Raw genomic sequence first — 23,889 nt, forward strand, 5'->3', positions numbered from 1 at the left:
ATTAACTTTGCAGATGGGAAGGTTACAAATGGTGATCACATAACATGACCCAAAATTTAAATACATGCCAGTTGCCAAGTACCAAAATTTTGATCATATGATCATGGGGCTGCTGCAATGGTCGTAAGTGTGAAAACTGGACATAAATCACTTTTTTTAGTACCATTGTAACTCCAAACAGTCAATAAACAAATGGTTGTAAGTCAAGGACTACTGTGTTTCCCTGAAAATAAGACAGGGTCTTATTTTCTTTTTACACACAAAACATGGCTTGGGTCTTATTATGAGGGGAGGGTTTATTGTTTTGGGGTTGCCGGGTGGCTGCTCTCTTCAAAACGGGCTCCCAAAGAGCTGGGCACAGCCTCATGGGCGAATGGCTGTGTTGCGCTGTCTCAGCAGTGCAACACAACAGCCATGAAGTGACCACACTCACGAGCAGCCACCCAGCAAACCCCCTTTCCAGCCTTGCAGAGCGCCATTCACTGACTTAGGGGTATCACCAAGCTACGTAAGCGCCTGTTCGATGACGCCCAGCTCCTGTGGCTTGGCGCCTTCAAAATGCCAGTGAATGGTGCTCTGCACAGCTGAAGAGGGGGGTTGCAGGAGCACTGCACAGAGCCAGGGCACCTCTGCTGCCACCGCCACCGCCATCCCAGCATGGCTTTTTCGGCGGCTTCCAAACTGAGTCTTATAGCAGTGGCCATTCTGGGCGTATGCTCTATGGTTGTATGCTCTGCCAACAGCCAGCCCACAACTATAGAGCTGGGAGGCGCAGGAGCAGAATAGCCCCTTGCGCAACCACCTTCTCCAGCCATGCAGAGTGCCATTCACAGGCATTTCGAAGGCACCAGGAGCCAGGAGACGGCGAACAGGCCTTCACGCAGCTTGGCAATACCCCTAGGTCAGTGGATGGTGCTCTGCATGGCTGGAAAGGGGTTTTGCCGGGTGGCTGCTGTGCCTGGCTCTTTGGAAGCCCGCTCGCAAGAGAGCAGCCACCCAGCAACCCCCCTCTTCAGCTGGGCACAGCGCCACTCACCAAACTAGCGGTATCCGAAGGCACCAAGCAATGTGATCACCTTTGCCCTCCCCTCCCGGTTCCCATGGCTTGGCACCTTCGGGATACCGCTAGGTTGGTGAGCGGCGCTCTGCCTGGTCGGAGGTGGGGGGGTTATCCATGGGGCTTATTTGTGAGGGAGGGCTTATATTTTTGCCCACCAGAAAAATGTGGCATGGCCTTATTATCTGGATATGTCATATTTTGGGGGAAACACGGTACCTGTATAATAAATAACTATTTTTGAAGTCAGTCATTGTAAGAAAAATCCTACAGCAAAAGGCAATCCCCATATAATTTGTTTTGTGCTTCTGGAGAAAAGCTTGATAAATAAATCTATGAATTATGCAAAAGCATTTATTTAACCTCTGGAGACTCTTCAGTGACTTTCAGGAAGCTTTGTAAAAAACTGGATTTTATTGTTACTGTGGAAATACACTACAATAGCAGCAGGAACTTTACAAAATATGATACACATACTTTCATTTGTATCAAAATTCATAAAGTTCCTGCAGCTATATTTTATAAATAAAAATAATAAGAGCTGGCACACTTCCATTTAACATCAGCAGGACTTCGTCATTTTCCATCTCCTGTATCTGTCCGTGCCAATAACAGAAGCAGAAAGAGAAGTACAATATACCAACAATATATTTGAATAATTTTTATATTAGTTATTTTTTCTTAGCTCATCATTTGAAAATAAAGACATCTGTTTAGGCCATTGCAACTCTGAAAGCAAATCAAAAGAGGCAGATAGTTGAAGCTGCTATGATCATTTTCTTTCCCAAATGAAAGCCAGGTTTGCCAGGAACCACTTTGGGATTAACATTCCTAGTATTAAAAGACTCTCAGAATCTGCTTCAGACCAAGGATGTTTGTCCTAACTGTTCCTCACAAAGTTCCAACTCAGAGATGTCAAGCTCAATTTCATTTGGGACCATATCAGGGTTGTGTCAAGGAGCTAGGGTGGGCATACCCAGGGTGGGTCTGTTTCTTTATGCCATTTCTATACTGACACAACTCAAGGAATTCTTGGCAACTTCCATAACATGGAAACATTAATACATCCATGTTAAATTTTAAAATACCGTAAATGTTTTTATAACAAAATAATCCACAAAGTTCAAGTAAACAAAGATAAGGATAACATTAAGAAATAACAATAATGTAACTCTACAAATAAAAAATACCGGTAGCTAAAGCACTTGTTAATTAGAATGATCTCTGGAATAATTTGGTTTTCAGCATCCTTCTTCAGAAGCCTCAAGAAGGAAAATAGTTTGATCTGCACCAGGAAATTGTTCCAAAGGATTGGTACTACTATTGAAAAGTAGAACTTCTTGCTTTCATTTCCAAGAATTGGGAATTAGGAACAGTTTCCACCTGTTGGAATACCTTAATGTTCTACAGGTACCCAGATGCCAAGCCATAAGCAAGTTTATAGAATAACCACTTTAATTATACCTAGAAGCCATCTGGTAATCCATGAAAGTCCTGCAGCATAGGTGTACCATTCTTGCAGCATCCAGTGTTGTATCCAAGACTAATTGTAATTTCTGAGTAGTCTTTGAAGCATTTGTGTATAACATTATATTGTATTCCACCTAAAGCCTCTCTCTGAGTGAGATGGGCATTTTAGGAATATGGAATATAAATAAATAAACATAAATAATATAAATGTGTGGTCCAGTAAGTCCGCACACCCTAAATATATTCCTTCAGAAGTAGAAATTGCCTGTCCAGGCATAACATTAGTATTAATGGAGAACTGCAATGTATAAGCAGTAACAGTAACTGTAAGGCTTGTGTTCAACTATTGTCTCCCTCCCAGAGATCTACAGCTTTCCCCCAGGATAAGATGTCAATGACATCTCTTCTTGAATGTTTACTTGGTTAAGAGCAGAACAGCGATCAGATCTTCTCCCAAATGGTCAGATGACCTTTCCCAGTGGCTTCATATGGATGTTAATATGTAGGACAGAAGGACTTGAAGCATTAAACAAGACAGAGACCACTGAGGCAACCTCTTCTCCCTCATTAGTCCTGACTAAAACTACCGACTTTATTTGTGTTTCTTGTTTTGTCTCTTGTTTGTTCTCTCTACATTTCTATTGCTGGAGTTATCTTTCAGTTAGGACAAGTTAGTCCATTTCTCCTATCAGTCTTCCAAATCATCTTGCTCTGGATCTTCACGTTTGTAGGTAATAATTTGCAAGATGATTTTTCCCCCCTGCTACTGTTGATCTTGTTCCATCTCCTCTAATTTATGCCATACAATTAGGAATGCTTGATCAAGTTATTATTATAGAAAAGGAATGTTTTTCAGCTCATATCCAAAGGGCCCCATTAAATGTTTCATGAGAGAACAGTATAGCATCCTTGAATAAAACTTTGACAAAATAAATATTCTACAGTAAAATCAAAAATTTCTTTTGGTGTGATTTCTAAAATGTACAGCAAGATGCCTTTCCTTTACAGGCCTTGAGCACCTCTCATTGTTTACAAGGAGAAAAATATGTAGATGCTTTATTTCTTTTTCCCTAAGGAAGCTTTGCATTTTAAGGGTTAATGGCGTAAGCTTTGTACATGCTCAAGAAATCTAGCTCATCCCTTAGAACTTCAGAAATACCCTTCAAAATAACCCTGTACACTTTTGGAACAAGAAGTATAAATACATTATTGTTACCCTGACATATTCTAATTTATTATTTAGAACATATGGACAGTATATTTAAACATCTATCTTATATAATTCTCAATTTAGTAGAATACCCAAGATGAGGAAGATGAGGAAGAAAGTATAATTTGCCTACCTATCTTCCCACCAAATCTAAAGTAATCGTCCACCACTCTATTTTATAGATAAATTATTTGGGGGGGGGTGTTGTCTCATTTTAATAATAATTATATAATAATTATATAATATAATATTTAATAAACTGTTACAATAAATCCAGTTTCACATATAAGAATGGGATATCAGAAATCTAAAGCAAATTAAGTCATTTCTTTAAGAGAGAAAGGAAATAAATTTCTGAATTATGCCATTTCAATATAAAGATTCTGAAATCTTTTGATAAATCTATCCTATCATTCTAACACTCTTAAACAAAAATTCTAAATAAGAATTGTAAAGGAGAGCCACCATTCCATTAAAAGACTACAAACTTTTAGCAGAGATGACGATAATTATTCCGCCCATTTCCTCTGGTATAAAGAAAATAGAACATAGTATAACTCATTAAATTTAAATGACTGGTTCCTCCATTATATCCCTATGTGTGTGGTAACCAACTCCATGATATAAATGTGCAAATCACACAAGTGCTTATTAAAGTTGCTGTTAAAAACTAATAAAAACAAAAGGATTTTTTCAATACTTCTTTGCTAAGAATGACAGAGTATCATTCACTTCATATTCTGATACAAGCTTGTAAATAATACAAGTTACGAATCAATATTTGATGTGAATTGCAATGCTGCTATTTGTTCAGTATTAGCACTTCTCAGACATTGTAATATAATTCTCTAAAATTGCATAGCAATATATACAGAATGTTTATATTAAGAATAGATGGGACAAAATGCATGAATTATAGTAGTAGAAAGGAAGAATTAGAAAAGGAAAAGTCTAGGAGATGCATGCATAAAATTACACACAAAGTTTCAAGAAGATACAGAAAAGGATAGAAGGAACAAATACCTAGAGAAAATGAAACATTTTGAAAATTTGACAAATACACATATTTTGTGCTTTTTCTATATAATGTGATTATTACCCCCTTATACTCTAGTGAATGTAGCAGATAAGAAAGACCTTTGCCTAAATCTCTTCCAAATATTATCCTGTTTTCCAGGGCTTAAAAATGCTTTAGCCCTCTTTGCCTGCATATTTCTGTTGAGGTCACCGTCCTTATTTTCTGCACTTATCTTCTGAAGTACAGTACTTATTATTTCACTCCTCAACAGTGCCAGTCAAATGAGATGGTTTCTACAAACATAAACACCTACAGGACAAAAATATACAAAAATGCCCATTCATCAATTTTCATATGAACTTTGCTTGATCAATTGAACTTATGAATTCATACAGAAAAGTTGATGTAATTAGACTAATGTTGGCAGCAGCAAAATATTAGTTAAGACTTCAACATAGTTAAGACTTCAAAATTAAAACCCCTGTTAATGTCAAGCATAGAGGCAATCATAATTCTAACAAGTCACAAGCATGACAGAGAAAGGATTGGGAACCATTTGTTCTGCATCTCGCTAAAATATGACGTTTTCATCTAGATTAAAAAGGATATTATTTTATAGGCATAAATTATAACTGCAGGTAGTCCTTGAGTTCTGTCCATTCATTCAGCAACTATTAGAAGTGATGACGGCACTAAACAAATAGGACTTTTGATATTTTCCCAAAGTTACAGATCATACAAAACCCCTGTGGTAGTATGATCAAAATTCAGGTGTTTGACAGCTCGTCAAAACTTACTACTACAGGGGCACTTCAACTCCCCCACTCACCTATCTCCACCTGCTCTCTGCCCTTTTGGTTGAGCAGAATCCTTGCCAGCCCTTACTTCACAAGGGTTGAAGTAAAGGCCTGGGGTCTTCAGTTTCAGCTGGTCACCACTTGTCGTAGGTTTCTGGTTTAGTCCAGCACCACTTGATCATCATCTTGAGTGCCACCTCAAGACCATGCAATGCAAACAACCGCCCATCTTGTGCTCTACTGTTCCTACCAATCTGCTGGCAATGCTCCACTTGTCCTGCCATCCGGAAGGTATCCAGTCCTGCGTTATTCTTGCCTTGTTGGCCTTGCTACCTCCTACTGATCTTCACCATCTACCTCCTACTGCTGCTGAGGTGCAACCAGCCTGGCCCTATGTGAGGCCACTGCTCACTGTGCCATGCCTTCTTCCCGAGACCACACTGTTCTTCAAATTGCACAGAACAGTCTCACAATGCTTCAGGAGGCGCCAGGTGTTTTCCAACACAGCAGAGAGCCAGCAGGGTAGCAGTGCGTATCAGGCAGCCCAAAAGGCACAGAGACAGGGGAGAAGGTTAGGGGAGTTGAAGAGAAGGCATTCCATTATCTTCTTGAGGCCCAAAGCCAGGAGGGACCAAACTGAGAGTGGCCTGGATCAGGGTGTATCCTCACCTAAAATCCGGTGGGATTCAATTAACTATAGCAATGGTGAGTGATGGGATTGCCATTGCTAAGTGATGCATTCATGTGACCACATAACACTTCAGTCCCAATTACCATCGTAACTCAAGGACTACCTGTATGCTCATAGACGCTTTATATAAATGAACAGATACCATAGGAATACATCTTCAAATACAGTTAGATTGAAATTGCAAGAACATGAAACTGACGTCATTAAGTACGTCCTTTGCTGTTCAAATATTTAGTATTTATAGATATAAAAAATATATATTTTAGGAAATGGACAGTTTGGTTGAACTGACAATTACTTGCTTTTTATGTTTAGTGCTAGCACTAGTAAGAGGAAATAGTTATTCTCCAAGCAATTTTGCATTGTCCTTAGTACGATCTGTCTCAAGCCATTCTAATCCATACAACCACTATGTTATATAATGTTACTATATAATAGAAATTAGGACACAAGTCAACCACTTCCTTTGAATGTATGATAAATAATAACTGAAAGCCAAATTTAGTTGTGCTTATTGTAGATGAAATGTTGATTGATTGAAACCATTAAGAGGGATACATTTTGAGTTATTCATTCACAGGGGCTGAGCCATGCAAAGGATGCCACAGAGATACTAAGGCACCATAACTGCATCCTGACACTTCAAAGACAAGTATTGCTATTTAAAACTCTATTTCAGATTGTTACATAACTTTGTACATCAAGTAGGAAAAGCCTCAATCACGCTTAATCAAGCAACAGTGTCCTACAGAGAACTTTGTCAGTTAAAATATTTCCTAAGTTACTTTGATTATCTAATTCATAGACCATTTTGAAACATTGATTTATACATTATATTATTTGCTTTGCCATTGTATTTGAAAATTAAATATTAATGTTAAAAACACAGTTTTTAAAAAAATAAACTGACATCTTTAATATTCAGCAGAAGTTACATATTAATCTAAGTAGAAGTTAACAATAAACTGGATGAAAAGGGATTATTTATAAATATTTTTTTTGCTTTTGTTTGTAAACTTTTTGTGCATAAACATTTTAGTTTCAAAATATGCTGCAAACACTCTTACAAAGCATTCATTATAGCAATGCATTCCATCTAATGGTGATGAATTGAGAACATTTCTCCCTTTTCTAAATTTAGACCTTCAGATTTGCATTTAGCCCCAATACTGTGGTTAGTGCTAAATAAATGCTGAACAATCATTTTCGTAAGTCATAAACATTCTGAACTACATTAAATTTCCCCTAAGAATGTAGATTATAAGCTTAAGGTTCACACACACACAAAAAGAATGGAAACTGGAATTTTAATCCTACCAGTTTGGCTGAGTTGTGAGGTGCTCCTGCTTTTCCGTGAAAGTCCCACGATAGCTACCATTTTTGCACCAATACTGGATCGCCGTTTTTTGCCACCTGTACCCACAGTGCCCACCGCTGTGTCGGATTGGCTGCCATCGTTCTTCTCTAGGGTATACATATCCCCACTGATGCTGGTGCTTTTAGTTATGTTCTGTCCTGAAGCTCCAATCTGTCTGCTTTGCATTTTAGATGTGAAAACACTGCCAGGCAGGAGATGGATAGACAGCACCATCAAAGAAAGAAAGAAATAAAAGAAAAAGAAATCAGTAAAGGAAGGTTTCAGACTGAAAGTGTGGGATGACTTTTGGGAGAAGCAATTAATTCACATAGACATTGGTTCGTCACCGAAGTTCAAATGATTTAGATTTCTTTGTAGTTCATTGTACAGTAAGTTTTGTAGTTATTATTTTGTCTCATCACAAAACCTATTTGTAAATTTTACTGAAAATCTCTGGCATTGCGATTATGGTACTCTAAACAGTAATATTATAACCATGTAAGAAACACATCATGTATGTTTTTATTGTTTGTTATTTGTATATATGAATATCAGTTATCCACTGACGGCCTGCAGGTAGTCTTCGACTTATGACCATTCATTCAGTGACAGTTCAAAATTACAACGGTGCTGAATAATGTTGTGAAGTTCTGGCTGTTGCAGTGTGCCCGGAGTCATGTGATCAAAGTCTGGGCACTTGCTATCCCTTCTGCACTTACAACCAGAGGGACGCTGCAACTCCCCCGACTACCTATCTGTTCCCATCAGTGCCCTTTTATCCATCTGCCACGCAGCTGATCATTTTTGCCATATTTCTTGCTTCATCTGCTAATGAGGTATACCCAGTCTAGTTGCTGAACTGTGTGAAGCTGCTTCTTTCTGCCCAGGGATAAAGCACAAAGCAATCATATTCCTGCAAAGGGGTATTTCTTTGTAAAGACTTCCTGGGTAGGGCTTGTTCTGATCTAGGCTTTCCAAGAGCATGTAGCAAACTCCTTGTCCCGACAAAAACCTCTTTTCATAATTACTGTGAATTCTGCTCATTCACATCTAACAAAGTCTTTCAAGGGAGGATTTACAGTCACAGACCTTATCTAGCTTGGAGAGCTGACAGGCCAATATCTGCAAAACTTTGCAAGGTGTCTCGGAGAGTCACAAACCAATTAAGCGAACTAATAGTCCCTTGCAAACTCCACTCCTCTTTTATTTCCTCTGGGAGGGCCATTCATTGTCCACCTGCGGTCTTATTCCCAAGTTGACCCCTGTTCTTTAGCTGTTCCCTTCGTCTGGCAACTCTGTGCATGTGCACACTGGGTACAGGCTCCAGCTGTTCATCTGCCTCATTGATGTCTGACTCTGTTAACTGGCATCCAGCTCTGGCCCCCTCTTTGCCTCTAACACAGAGCCCTCATCAGAGCCTTCCCCAGACTCCAGGACTGGCCCATGTTCCTCCCCAACCTCCTCACTGCCTGAATCTGTTGCTAGCTCTGCTGGAGACTGGCAGGCCACAAGAGGGCTGGGGTGAAAGGGGTTAAAGGCTACTTTTGGTTTTCATTCCCCCTCCTTTTTTTATACTGCAAAGGCAGACCCATATAGTGCAGGAGCTCAGTGCAAAGTGGTTTGGGGGGGCACTGAAGCACTTTTAAGCCGTTCAGTACTTTTTTCCCCTTTTTCACTGCACTGAATGAAGCTGGCACCCTGGCCAGGCATGCCTCATAAGTGGCAAGGGCATGAAGATGGCAATGTAGGTCAGCTAGAAATGTGGAGCACAGGGCAGCAAGTGCAACTGGAACTGTCTCGGGGTATGGCAAGCAGTCACAGAGCCACATAGTTCTGGGTCTGCTGCTTTCCCTGCAAGAGCCACCAAAAGTGCAGAGGAAGGAAGAGAAAGGGAGTTAGAGGCAGTCCCTTATTTACTGAAGCTTGGAGAAAGAAGGGACCAACCAGGGGTGAAATGCTACTGGTTCGCCCAAACCGGTTGGAAAAAAAATGAAACCAGTTCAGGCGAACCTGTTTTTCTGACAATCAGCTGTAACACGCAATTTATACTAGCTAGAATCATCAGATTTCCTGCTTTCTAGCTAATATAAATCACGTGGCACAGCAGATTCCCCCCCTCTCTGTTTCCTTATCTTTGCAGGCACTCAGTAGCAGGCTCACCCACCCGCACAGATGTCATCACATCTGCTTTTGATGCTCTGCGCATGCATGGGAGATCCTGCACATGCGCGCACTCACATTGCTACCGAACTGGTAGCAAAGGTAAATGGATTTCACTCCTGGGACTAACCTACCTGTATGCATATTTGTCCAATCAGTCATTACACAAGATTCTTGTTTAATGACAAGATTCTTGTTCAATGCTAAGGAAATATGCTAAGGAAAACATTGCTGTGCAAGACAAATAAAATAAATACATTATCTATGAAACTAATTTTTTAACATTATATGTGTATTCAATCATAGAATGTGCATCCTAATCTATAGTCTAAATTGCTGAAGCTTAGAAATAGTTTTCATGCTTCACAGAAAGTTAGTTTATTCTTATAAACAGCTGAATAACTATATTTTTTTTGTTTTAATTACATTTATCTTGGCACTTCTCAAGGAACAATCTCTGATAAAATATTTTGTTATTTTTCTCAAATATCTCTAGTCCAGACCCTCGGAGGTGAAGATTAAATGAAGGATTGACACAAATTCAATTTGGGGTACATATATGCAAATTGTAGGTTATGTTATGTTGCATTATTAATTGAATTATTATTTACTTTTGTGGGAAAACGAGAGGAAGCTGTGTATGCTGTCTTGACGGCCTGCAAGAAAGGCAGAATCTATATCTAACAAATTGGATAATATTCTGATTATCTTCAACAGGGCTTTACTTAGAAAGGGGGAGTGTAAAGATAAGTAAGGGTGATCTGAAAAATATGCTAATATGAATATTCACAAGTATACCAGACCTACAATGAAATGAATAGTTTAAATTCTGTTGCAGATATGCATATTTAGTGTATTTAAGAGTGTAAAACACGGTTAAAAGTTGATTTTCTTGACACCCTAACCTATAATGGAAACAAACAATTTTTAATTCATTGTCATTCAGAATTGTTATAGTGGATATTTATGTAGCACAATTACATTTATGATTTTAGATTTTACACACACACACACACACACACACACACACACTGAAGCCTCCTATAAGAGAAATACTATATATACTATATGACCATAAAAATTCAGCTGAATCAATGAAATTGGAGCATAAAAATGCCATAAAATTTTTAAAACTATTTTCACTATGTTTTTAAATTTAAGGCAATAAGCCATCAAAAATACATGAAATAAACACAATCGTAATACAAGCTTAGGTAACATGATATACTGCTGATCAATATTATTAAATAAATTGAAAGCTTGCAGAAAATATTTCTATAATAAGCAGTTATGACAGGAGTTAAAAACTAATACATATATTGTTATATGTAATGACTAAAAATAACCCAATGACTCAGATAATGGATTTAAAATAGGGCATGTAGAGGCTTTAAATAACGAGAAAAACCATTGGGAAAGTTAGTAAAATTAATGCAGTATTCATAATTAAACATATACTTTTTTTTACAAATATGGTAATCTCTATTAGCAAGACATTTCGTATTATTGTTCACACAAATGCTTTTCAATTGGAGGATATTGTTCATTTTTCACTGTATTCTATTATAGACTGAGAGCCAGTTTAGTGCAGGGGTAGAAAACCGTGACTGTGAGTTCTAACCCCATTTTAGGTACAAAGCCAACTGGGTGACCTTGGGCCTGTCACACTCTCTCAGCCCTAGGAATTACACAATCACAAGCCATTTCTGAAAAACCTCACCAAGAAACTGCAGAGATGTCTCTAGGAAGTTTCCAAGAATGAGACATTATTGAACAGAAGAGGAAAAAACTTTTACTTTTCTCCAACATTTTATTATATAACTTTTCTGCAATGTTTTGTTGCATAATGTCACCATTACAGGTACGCTTTTGAAACAGAAGACAATGAGTGATACAATGAGATCTTAACTATTGCCATTTGTTTTCTCTCAAGAAAATTTTCTAAAATTTTTTTTTTAAAATGTATGGTTGTATTGTGCTTGGAGAGAAAAACAGTTCAGTCATATATTTCACATATGCATCATCTGTGGAAATGTTTCCAATAAAGCGGCAACCGGAAAGTTTCATATCAAATGCTTTCCCAAAGTGGAAGCAGTATTATGCCAGGAGCAACTGAAGATAGATGTGTGTCCAATTTTGTTTTCATGCTTGTTGTCTAAGCTAGTCTCATCTATGGATATTAAACTTTAATCTCAATTTCCAAAATTAAGTACGATGAAAAAAAATTATCCATGAAACTAAAATTTGTGAACAAAATCCAGTAAATATAAATGTAGAACATAGGAAGACATGAATATACACAATGTTTCACACTTAAAAATAAATGCTCTGGAACTACAGTGAATGAAAATCATGCAAAACAGAATATGTGTAACAATCTTGCAGATAGCTGGGTTGTTTTGGGGGGGGGGTTGGGTTATTTTGTGCACTGATTGAATGATTTCTTTTCTAGGTTGAAACTTTTCTGTTTGTGCCTTTTCCTGCCTTCTGGATTCTTATGGCCTTTTTGTCTCCCGAGAAATATTTGGCCATGTATATATGCCTTCAAAATTTCCTTCGTACTGTTGCTCATTTCTTTTCTCTCCTTTTGCTGTCCAATGGCCATACTCTGCTTTTCAATTCCCAATCCCAGCATTATGGATTCCTTTCCAGTTATTTCTACAACCAATTCTAATGTCCCAGAGATTTTGTTCCAAATAAAAACAATAAAGTCAAGTCTATATTTTATTTTATTTTATCTTATTTTATTTTAATATTTTATTTCATTATTATTCTATTTATTTCATTTCGTTTACTGTTTTATTTTATTTACTTTATTTTATTTATTTTATTATTACTTTATTTGCTGCCCATCTTACCATAGGATAACTCTGGGTGGCTTACAGTTGCATATACAGTTAAAACATAGAAAGTTAAAATCAGACGTAAAAACTAAAGACACATGGGGAGGACAGGAGCTGGGCGGGGAGGAAGTGAGATCTATTATTACTCAATCAACCACTTCCATTGGGCTGTTCCCCCGCTATTTTAATTGCTGTATGCCACCCAGAGTCGCTATTTGTGATGGGATGCCATACAAATTTAATAAAAAATATAAAGAAATTCAGTAGTGAAAGAAGTGTTTGTATTTTGCCTGTGTGATCTGAAAAAGTCCTCAAATGTGGCTCTTCATCAAACTGAAAAGAGATACCAACTGGATGCAACCATGTTCAGACTTGAACCCAGTATTCTACAACACCTTTATTAATGATTTGGATAAAAAGGTGAAAATACTAGTTATGATATCGGTAGAAGAGATAAAACTAGATGGGATAGTTAATAGCCTAAAATACAGAAGTAAAATTTAAAATTATCTTGATAAGTTGGAAAAATAGATAAAAGCAATAGACTGAGATTTAATCAAAGTCTTCCCCTAAGAAAAATAAATCAAGTGTAGGGCAAGAGATATTTGGCTTATCATTAATATTTGAAAAAAGATTTTGTGATTGCAGTAGAATGGTGTGGCTAAAAAAATCCAGACACAATTTTAGGTTACACCTATATAAATCTATTTTCTAAATCACAATTCAAAACTCAACCCTTTAAGAAAAATCTGAAGAACAAGAGAGTCACATTAACATTCTTCAAATAGCTAAAAGAATGTCACAGAAGAAGTTATAACAAATTGCAGGACACCAAATAGTGTACTTCAATTCCAGAAAAGTTTCCAATTAGGGGGGAAAAACAGTAAAGTCCAGTTGAAACAGTTGAACCAGTTACCCAGAGAGATGGTTGGCTCATTTTCAACAGATGCATTCAAGTATCCAAGATATTTCAGTTTTAATTATTGCACTTAATGTGGTTTTGGATTCAATGGCTAAATGGCTTCCTAGAGGATCTATGATTCTGTGATTTTGTGAAGAGGCTCATGTTCAGAAAACAAAACCTGTAATAATATCCCTATTTCTGAAAGCTTTAAAAGATATAATACTAATAATAGCATTAATAATTATTGATCAAAGTATGTCCCTGCCAAATAAGAATAGAATTTTATAGCATATTCCTTCAATTTCCAAAAGATTCTGCACATACATTAAAAAATGGATGGCTTGAGTAACCCATTATTATCTTCACTGATAAAAATTATTCTTTTATGAGAACAAGAATAAAAAAAATATAGTCTTTTCTTCATATAGGTTGTATTAATGACATGTAATCAATATCCATTCTGCCTAAAGAATCTATGTGCAGTGCTCCAGAATGTTATATTTCTATATTGTGAAATATGTTGATATGATAGAATTCTGTTAAAATGACAAAAATCTAAGAACTAGATGGCCTTTCTATACTTACCTCATGAATTACAGCTTAATGTGAATCAAGGTCAATTGTTGCCCTTAATTTCTATACTATACAACAGTGGTTCTCAACCTGTGGTCCGCTGACCTCGGGTGGGGGGGCATGATGTCATCACAGGGGCTCTACGAAGGCTTGAATAAATGCTATGATTTAAATCCTGAATTAGGTGTTGGGGGTCCGTGGCCATGAACCATGGCCACAAAAGGTATTTAAAGGAGATCAGTAGTGAAGAAAAGGTTGAGAACCACTACTATACAAAATGGGCAACATTTCTGTAATTTGTTATTTATTTTGTAAAATAATTTAACAAAATAGAACATTGGTTGACTATTAAAATAGCAAGCTAAAATGTAATGATGGGTTCAAAAAGGAAACACAAAGATGCTACTGCATATGACAGAACTCTCTAATAAATGGAGATCTAATTTTACCTGAGATCATCCTGTGAGTATCTCCTTTGCAAATCCTCTTTATTGCTTGTTTCTGTTCCTTCCTCAGTTATCTCCTCTTGAGCCCCTTCATCCTCTTCTGCTTCTTTTTCTTCCTCATCACAGTTCTTTGTCACCTCCTCCCCTTCCCCCTTTTCATCATCTTGTTCATCCAACTTTTCCTCCAGTTCCTGATTCTCCTCTTCTTTCTCAAGGAATACTTCCCCATCCCCTTCCTCCCCTCCCTCATTTCTTTCCTCATGTGATCTTCCGAGGGTAACAAAAATTGAGGAAGCATGCAAGCAAATGAAAAAGAAGACAGAACCCAGTTAGGAAAGCAAGACAGAATCGAAACCTTTACTGAACTGTGGGTGGGAGAGGACAGACACAAAATAAATACTAAATGGCAATGATGAGGGAGAAAAAACATGCACCCAATTCTAGGAACTAATTAAGATAGACTCTTATTATTTTAAAGATCAGAAATGTCAAGAAGTCTGTACAATAACATAAGTGACAAAATATCTATATAACCTGTTTCCCTGAAAATAAGACCTCCCTGGATAATAAGCCCAATCGTGCTTTTGAGCACATGCACTAAGATAAGCCCTGCCCTGAAAATAAGCCCGTCCTGAAAATATTGCAACACAGCAACAGCCATGAGGTGATCACACTCGCCGCCTCCTGCACCTCAAAAATAATAAGACCTACCCCAAAATAAGGCCAAGTGCTTATTTCAGGGGGCCAAAAGAAAATAAGACACTGTCTTATTTTTGGGGAAACACGGTAGATATTTTTTAAGATTCAGGACAAAAATATTTATGAATCTTTCTGAATGTGTTGTGCACAAATACACATCTGTAATACTGCTCTATGGCTTTGTGAAATCCATGACCACTACCAACATTAAATATTATATTGTCTGCTGGAGGAATCTGAAGGTACATACAGCTGTACACATAATGAATGCATCATGAGCTCTTCACATGGAAGACAATTTGGCTCTCCTACAGTCAGAATTAAAGCAGTACTGAGGGGCGGGAGGGATTTTTAGAAGAGGCCTATTTTAGGAACATCCTAATGAGGTTTACATTACCATGACGTATATTTATGAAATGTAGTCATTAAGATCCATACATGACTTGCTATTATAATCCAGAACATTTATTTTAAATTGTCCTATAGTGTGGAGTTTTAGTAAACAGTTTGTTTTGAAAGTAAGTAACCTACTTTCAAAGAACATAAACGAATACAGACGGCTACACTGAAATTTCAGAAAGTGTACTGGAAGAGATATGTACTGGGATCCAGCTCAATTCATGGAAAATAAAATTAAAGCAGATTTGTAGTTTCTTACCTAATTTTCTTGTTTCCTCTTGGCCGTTCTGATTGCACAGACATGTAACTAGTGCTGCTAAAACGGGATGCACTGCTGGTTCTTGAGACTGCTGATACATCACTGACATCACTGTCCGAAGACTTGTTGGACACATTATCAGAGCCCCGTTGAGGGTCCCGCCCAGGACGATACTGTAATACAAATGAACTATGATGTTCAAGGTAGCCTTAAAGGGATCTTGTTCTTTTAATAATTCATATCCAGGCTTTTTATTTGTCTACAGAGGGTTATTGTTGTTGTTGTTGTTGTTGTTATTATTATTATTATTATTAAATCTCAATATTACCCAATAGCTTGAAAATTTACTTGAAAAATCTCAAATAATTTTTTCTTTAATATGCTCAAAGTAGTTTGTGTGGTATAAAAATGCAATCAACACTAAAATAACATTACATAAATATTTTTTTTTTAAAGGCTATTTTAAAGGAAGTGTATGAAGGCCTGCAAAATATGAACCAATGTCTGTACCAATATAAAATTCTTGTTGCAAATTTTTTCATACATTTCATAAAAACTGAGACAGTGTTTTGGGTTATCATTGTCATCACCCAACAGTGAGAGATAACAATCAGGGAAATTCATATTTAGTTGTAACAGGGATATTACGAACTATCTCAAAAATGTTGCCAGAGTTTTTGTTCTTTGTTTTAGCTATGACAACTTTACACAAAATATAGATTAAATCAGGGGAGGGCTGCTATGGGTTTGCCCAGTTTCGGAAGAACCCATACCTAATGTTATGGCATTTCTGACTTTCGCAGGGCCTCTGGAGCCTGGGAAAAGCAGTTTTCACCCTCCCAGAGGTTCGAGGAAAGCCTAAAGAGCCTGGGGAAGGCAAAAATACCCTCCCACCATGGTGCAGGAGGCCAACTAGGCCATGCCCACCATGGTCACGCCCATCCAGCAACCTGGCAGAAAACCCATTGCTGAAATTTTTGAATCCCACCCCTTGATTAAATAGTTGTCAACTTTAACATAAAGGTCTTTGTAAGCTGGATGGTTTATATCTTGTTTTGTATGCAACCAATCAAATTTAATTTATTCTATAAACCACAGTTAAACAAATGTGCCCATAAAAGATTATATTCTTTACAGCAACTTATCACAGTAAATAGGCATTTGCATTCAAGCTCTATATCTTAAATAATATATACTTTATTATTCCATAGAATTGGATTCATTATATTAGGATTGGTGATTACCTTTTCCCCAAACACATTACAATATGGCAGTACCAGATGGCTGGAGAATTTACAAAGAAAGAACTAAACTGAACAGCAGATAAATCGTTCTGCTGATAGTTTGAAACATTTGAGTTTCTTGCCAGGAAATGTATTGAGAGAGACTTATGAAATCCAGAAAACTGTAGGAATGTCAGAGAAACTGTTTTGGTAACAACGGAAGAGCAACCAATGACGATAATAACCTGCTAATTCCTTTCCCGAAGTTAATTTGTGAAACATGTTGCAACAACATTTTGGGATAACTTTAAAATGAGAAATTCAATTAGATAACAAAGATTCATGGCTGGCATATGGGCCATATTACCAATTTCCATGTTTACAGGCATTTATGCCAGATATTAAAATATACAAAAAGCCTGATATTGATTTTAATCAATATCAACTCTTCTTGATTCTGATAATATTGTTTTTATAATTTTATAATTTAGAATTTAGAACCATACTAAGTCTTGTGTAGAGAGAAAGTGACATAGATAGATAGATAGATAGATAGATAGATAGATAGATAGATAGATAAATAAATCCATAGCAGTAAAGAAAAAGCATGAATTTTAGAAAGAAAGGCAATGTTAAATATTTTCACAACCTCTAATTTAGTAATGCTAATAAAACATTTGAAAGAATTAAAAAATAGGAAATTATTTTTTAATTTCTTAAAAAATTAAATTATATATACAGCATTATATTGTATATATTATATTTAAATGTATTTTAATGTATACTTTCTGCATACATTCTGCGTGGCAGGGAGAATTTAAACTCAAAATTATATATAATATAAAAGTATAAACTAAATAGTTACTATGTACAGATATAAAATATATATTCTAAAAAGTAACAAATTGTTATAAGAAATTGGAGAAGAATTCACTTTAGAAATGAAATAAAAATTTCAGAGAATAACAAATGATTAATGGGATAATTTTTTATTCTATTACTAAAAGTTCTAGACCAACCTTTCCCATCCTAAAAGCTGACTAGAATGAAGGTATATTTAGATATATGAATTTAAGATCTAGATTTAGATTACTTTCTACTCCAAAGCATTTATAGTACAAGACACAATAAAACTATGAGATATTGCATTTATTTTAAAAATTCCCCATTTTTGTGACAGTTTAAAATTTTATAATACAACTTCCACTTGTTTGCACTCAACAGGATTTTGACCAAACAAGACAGTTTTTCAAAATTTCAAGAAATGTTAGACCAGTTTCTATACATTAGGAAATATGCATTTTTTAAAACAATATGAAGGAAAGATGCTTATCTGGTTTCTTTAAATATTCTTATAGCAATTTAATTTCTAAGCTCTTTAACATTTTTCCTGAAATCTGCAGATATACATTACTTTCAATAGTCTGAATTCAAAACATGTATGTTCAGCTCAGTAAACACTATCAATACTGACATTTATTTTATCATCTGCTATAAATCTCGTATGCCAAATTATAAGCCATATATCCTTCTAATCAGTTTTCATTGAGTTTGCATTTATTGGACTGGTCCAAACTTATATTATAAAAGAGAACACCATGATATAATAGAGCTGACTGTAGTAATAATTGTAATAGACCCAACAGGAATCAGTATTATTTCTAATCCATTAATTTTAGTCCATTATCTTCAAGAAACTTTAGTTTAAGCTTCTTAAACTTAGTTACTACATATTCAGTAATCATTAAAATTTGTTGTTTGTAGTTTTCCATATTTCTTCTGAATGTGTACATTATATCATATATACCTCTGAAAGAGAAATGTATTATTTAATGTTCCGAAGACAGAAATTACCAGTTAAATTTGTTCTAACTAAAGAGATATTTTTTAAAAAAATGTATTTTTAATAACAAACATACTTGAAGCATTTCTTGCTTTTTGCTAAAAACAATTCATGCTTTATCTGTATATATTATTTCATGTTTTCTTAAACCTGAATTAAAGCTGTTAAAACCACATCTGGGAGTCCTATCATTATTACAGACATTTAGTAAAATACAGTTAGTCCTTATAACCATTTGTTTAGTGGCTATTTGAAGTTACAGCAGCACTGAAAAATTATGATCATTTTTCACACTTATGACTATTGCAGCATCCCCACCATCACCTGATTAAAATTTGGATGCTTGGCCTGTATTTATGATGGTTATAGTGTCCCAGGGTTATGCAATTACCTTTTGTGACGTATAGCAAGCAAAGTCAATGGGGAAGCCAGATTCATTTAACAACCATGTTACCAACTTAACAAGTTCAGTGATTCACTTAACAACTGTGGCAAGAAAGGTTGTAAAATGGGATAAAAAATCACTTAACAACTGTCTTGCTTAGCAATGGAAATTTAGGGTTCAATTGTTGTCCCTCCCCTGAAAATATTGCTACACAACTGCAACCATGAGGTAGCCCCAAAATAAGGCCAAGTGCTTATTTTGGAGGTCAAAAGAAAATAAGACCCTGTCTTATTTTCGAAGAAACACGGTATTAGTGTTTGAAGACAATAAAAATCAGGAAATATTGGCAACTATATTGAAGTGAATCAACACTCTTTGAAAGGGGTATGGGACAGAATTATATAAACAGAAACTATATATTGGCATATGGGTAAATTTGGGTCAAAGAGGCCATCTACATTATGATTGAACAGCCCTCTCTCAACAGTGGGAGGGGATACAACACCACCTAACTTCTGTTTACAACATAGTCTTTTCAGCAGTTCCAAGAAGATTCCACACCCATTTGCAGTCTTTGGGTGACTCTTGAAGGTACAGATAAACCTCCAAGTGGCCTCAACAGCTCTCAAAAAAGAGTCCTAATGACCAGATGACCAAAAGGAATATACGTAAATCCTTCCATCCTCCACCGTTCAATCAGAACTGAAGTAGCTTCTTGGAGGAGAAGCAAAACGTCTTCAAGGAAAAAGAAAGTCCAATTGCCTTTTGGAAAAAGGACCTTTGGGCTTATCCTGCAGAATTAAGTTTCTCAATGAATTCTGAATGAAAATTCACAAAACGTGACAAGGAATAGTCTACTAGTAACATTTTGCCTTTTTGGTCAGAAAATATACATAATTGTAAACAATTTTTGAATCACAGCTTCCTTTTTTCACAGATGGTTACTTTGGAACAATTTGGGATAACAAACAACTTTTTTCTGAATCATTTATGTCATAGAACCTTTTATCTTGAGAACCTTTTATTTTTATATGCCACTAAAACGCAGAGTATTCTAATACTTATTCTAATATTAATATTGCTTAGCATGTTGAATGATAGCCAGCAAATATGTGTATTTATTGATAATAGAATAATATTTCAATTTCCTTTCTCTTTATTTTGTGGATGTCCCAAGAAATATTATTTTGCTTTTTTTGTTGCCATTATTCATTTTGTTTGGGGGGCTATATTGTGCTTGGTCTTCCATTCTTATGGTAACTTTTCCTGTTTATTTACCCCAAGAACGTTTAGAACTGATGTTATACCAAAAATACTTTTGATCAACATTTGAAAGTCTTTCTTTCTGTTCCAACACTGGAAGTTTTTAAGAAGATGTTGGATAACCATTTGTCTGAAGTGGTGTAGGGTTTCCTGTCTAAGCAGGGGTTGGACTAGAAGATCTCCAAGATACCTTCCAACTCTGTTATTCTATTATATTCTTTTGCCTCAGGTAACATTTTTCCCTTCAACTTCTTACCTCAAATCTGGTGTTTTTCATTTTAGAAGACTTCTTTTATCACTTGTACAAGATGGCTTCACAATATATCTCATTGCACCTACATTTTTAATTACCGTATTTTTTGGAGTATAAGATGCACCAAAATATAAGATGCACCAAGATTTTGAAGAAGTAAATTTTTTAAAAAAGTTTTTGAACTCTGCAGGCCTCCCAAACCCTCTGCACGTCTCATTTTTTGTGAAAAACGGGGCCTGCAGAGAGTTTGAGAGGCCTGCAAAATGCTTCTGGGGGCTGGGGGGGGGAACAAGAAAAAAACATCTCCCTCTTTTTTGGGGGGGGAAAATAAGCTAAAGGAGGATCTTGATAAACTTGAACATTGGGCACTATCTAATAAAATAAAATTTGATGGTGAAAAGAGTAAGGTTCTACAATTAGGCAAGAAAAACAAAATGCACAGGTACAGTATAGGTGGTACCTTGCTCAACAGTAGCAACTGTGAAAGGGATCTTGGAGTCCTAGTGGACAACCACTTAAATATGAGTCAGCAGTGTGCCGCAGCTACCAAAAAAGCCAACACAGTTCTAGGACGCATAAACAGATTGAAAGAATCAAGATCACGTGAAGTGTTAATACCACTTTATAATGCCTTGGTAAGGCCACACCAGGAATACTGCATTCAGTTTTGGTCACCACGATGTAGAAAAGTTGTGGAGACTCTAGAAAGAGTGCAGAGAAGAGCAACAAAGATGATTAGGGGACTGGAGACTAAAACATATGAAGAACGGTTGCAGGAACTGGGTATGTCTAGTTTAATAGAAAGAAGGACTAGGGGAGACATGATAGCAGTGTTCCAATATCTCAGGGGTTGTCACAAAGAAGAGGGAGTCAAACTATTCTCCAAGGTACCTGAGGGTAGGACAAGAAGCAATGGGTGGAAACTAATCAAGGAGAAAAGCAACTTAGATATTTCCTGACAGTTAGGACAATTAATCAGTGGAACAGCTTGCCTCCAGAAGTTGTGAATGCCCCAACACTGGAAGTCTTTAAGATGTTGGATAGCCATTTGTCTGAAACGATATAGGGCTTCCTGCCTAGGCAGGGGGGTGTACTATAAGACCTCCAAGGTCCCGTCCAACTCTGGTATTGTATTGTATTGTATTGTATTGTATTGTATTGTATTGTATTGTACTTTGAAAAATACAGTACTTACAGAATTGAAGAGAAACTCTTTATGGAAAAAGGATACTTTAGTGAAGTCTAAACTAATAAACTGATAATTTAATAAATAGGAAAATTGCCTAAACTAATTGTTTAGCAGATAATTTATGATGCCATATGCTTGTGGGGGAGGGGGATCGCATTTAAAAAATATATTTAGCTAGGCTAAAATTTCAGGGGAATCTATCACTATTTTCAATGCACACACAAGACTCCTTCCATGTTTTTCTAGCCATTGGGATATACTGTATGATAGAAGAAAAAACAAATACAGAAGCACAACAGCACACGCATGAAGATGTTGTGACAGATGATTGTTGGAAAAATGAAACCTGCTTTCCTTCTTCCTAGATAACATTAAAAAGTTTACTGAGCTGAGGAAGAGATATCGTATAAAGCAAGACAGCTTAGAGTAGCCCATCCATAGGGAAGTTAAATAACCATGTAATAGATGCTACTGTCACTGATACTAGTGGTGGGGAAAAGACTGATCCCTCAAAAGTAATTGTGAAGGTCTGTGTGTCTTCCTAATGATCCATTCCAATAAGATTAGTAACTGGTCCAAAGAAATTTGATGTGAATAAAGTAGTAAAGGTGAAGCCAGACAAAATCGAAATCCTTTGTACAAAGAGTCTATTACTATATAGAAAAAAGGCCGTTCTAATTAAATTTGCCTTTAAAACAAGAATTACTTGGGAGATTATTATTAAATGATCAGCTATTAATTAAAGCTTTTAATTTGCATAAATAAATAAATAAAAATGATTTTGCATTACTTTGAGGTAGATCATTGCTTTCCATCTTGGTAGAATCTGACAAGATCACAATCCTGCATATATTAGTAATGACTTAATGTAATTACTATAATGTATTTTATTTCAAACTGGATTAAAAACAATTCAAAATTTTCAATTCAGGTATCACATGGCATCTTTATTTTATCTACTGCTGGGGTTACTAGTTCACCTACAAGTACAATTCAAATTGCAGAGCATTACTGCTAAAGATATATACAGGACAAGATACTTAGAGGGCTATTACTCTATCAACCAAGTCTTTAAAACCCTTGTATATACCTCAACAACATGACTATGCCTGAGAGAACATCATGTAAGGTCAGCTGCTTCTTCACCTATATTCCATCGGAAATTGAAAATTCTCTTTTAAACCAGCATTGGATTATATTGTCACTTAAGTTCAATTATGGATCATGAACTTCTGTTCCTTATTTCTCCTTCTATTTCATAATTAATTGCAGTGGTGTGTTTTAATGATTTAACATTGCATGTATATTTTAATACTTAGTTTCTTTCAGCAGCTATTTTAAGAGGGGAAAAAAGGAGATTATTTGCCTTTTAAACTGATTATAAAATTTTTGGGTGGTATATAAAAGTGAAGCATATTAAACAACAAATCCCATAGTAGCATTAAATTATCAATTGCCACCCAAGATTTTTAAAACATTTATTTAAAAAAAATACACAATGAAATATTGTTACAGGTCAACTAGAAAAGGTATTTTTTTAAAGCATTCTTTAAAGTGCAAATAGCAATTGTAGTACCTCATGGCCACGACAGAAAAAGTCAGCCCCACCCTGGAGATAGACCTGCCCAGTTAATCTGAGTAAATTGTAAAAATTTTGCAGGAAGAGGCATCTTAGCTAAATGTAAGTAAATACAATCAATAGTTGGCATTCAATAGGTTGGGCTGATCTACCATGTACCTGCAAAATATCAAAAGAGATTCACAAATCTAGGATGAAAGATTTCAAATTATTTTGACAGAGCAACCTAATATTGAGAACTTTTTAGAATAGGATGTCATCCAACAAAATC

The 23,889-nt window shown here is 36.0% G+C and overlaps 1 protein-coding gene across 8 annotated transcripts in view; it reads right to left on the bottom strand.

The window, feature by feature from the left end:
* The window catches only part of RIMS2 (regulating synaptic membrane exocytosis 2), a 293,405-nt gene that overhangs the window by 27,107 nt on the left and 242,409 nt on the right, over nt 1-23,889 (bottom strand). For 7 of the 8 annotated variants that reach the window (XM_087706787.1, XM_087706790.1, XM_087706791.1 and 4 more), the window contains 2 exons: nt 15,884-16,056; nt 7,561-7,802 (listed from right to left, as the gene is read on the bottom strand). In XM_087706787.1, the coding sequence (XP_087562913.1) occupies nt 7,561-7,802; nt 15,884-16,056 (415 nt within the window). Of the gene's footprint in view, nt 1-7,560; nt 7,803-14,529; nt 14,665-15,883; nt 16,057-23,889 lie in introns of those variants that run through there. The other variant, XM_087706794.1, reaches the window with a different exon arrangement.

This window comes from Thamnophis sirtalis, unplaced genomic scaffold, assembly GCF_051295495.1.
Source record: "Thamnophis sirtalis isolate CommonGarterSnake01/CBP01778 unplaced genomic scaffold, rThaSir2_p1.2 scaffold_2, whole genome shotgun sequence".
Lineage (NCBI taxonomy): Eukaryota > Metazoa > Chordata > Lepidosauria > Squamata > Natricidae > Thamnophis > Thamnophis sirtalis.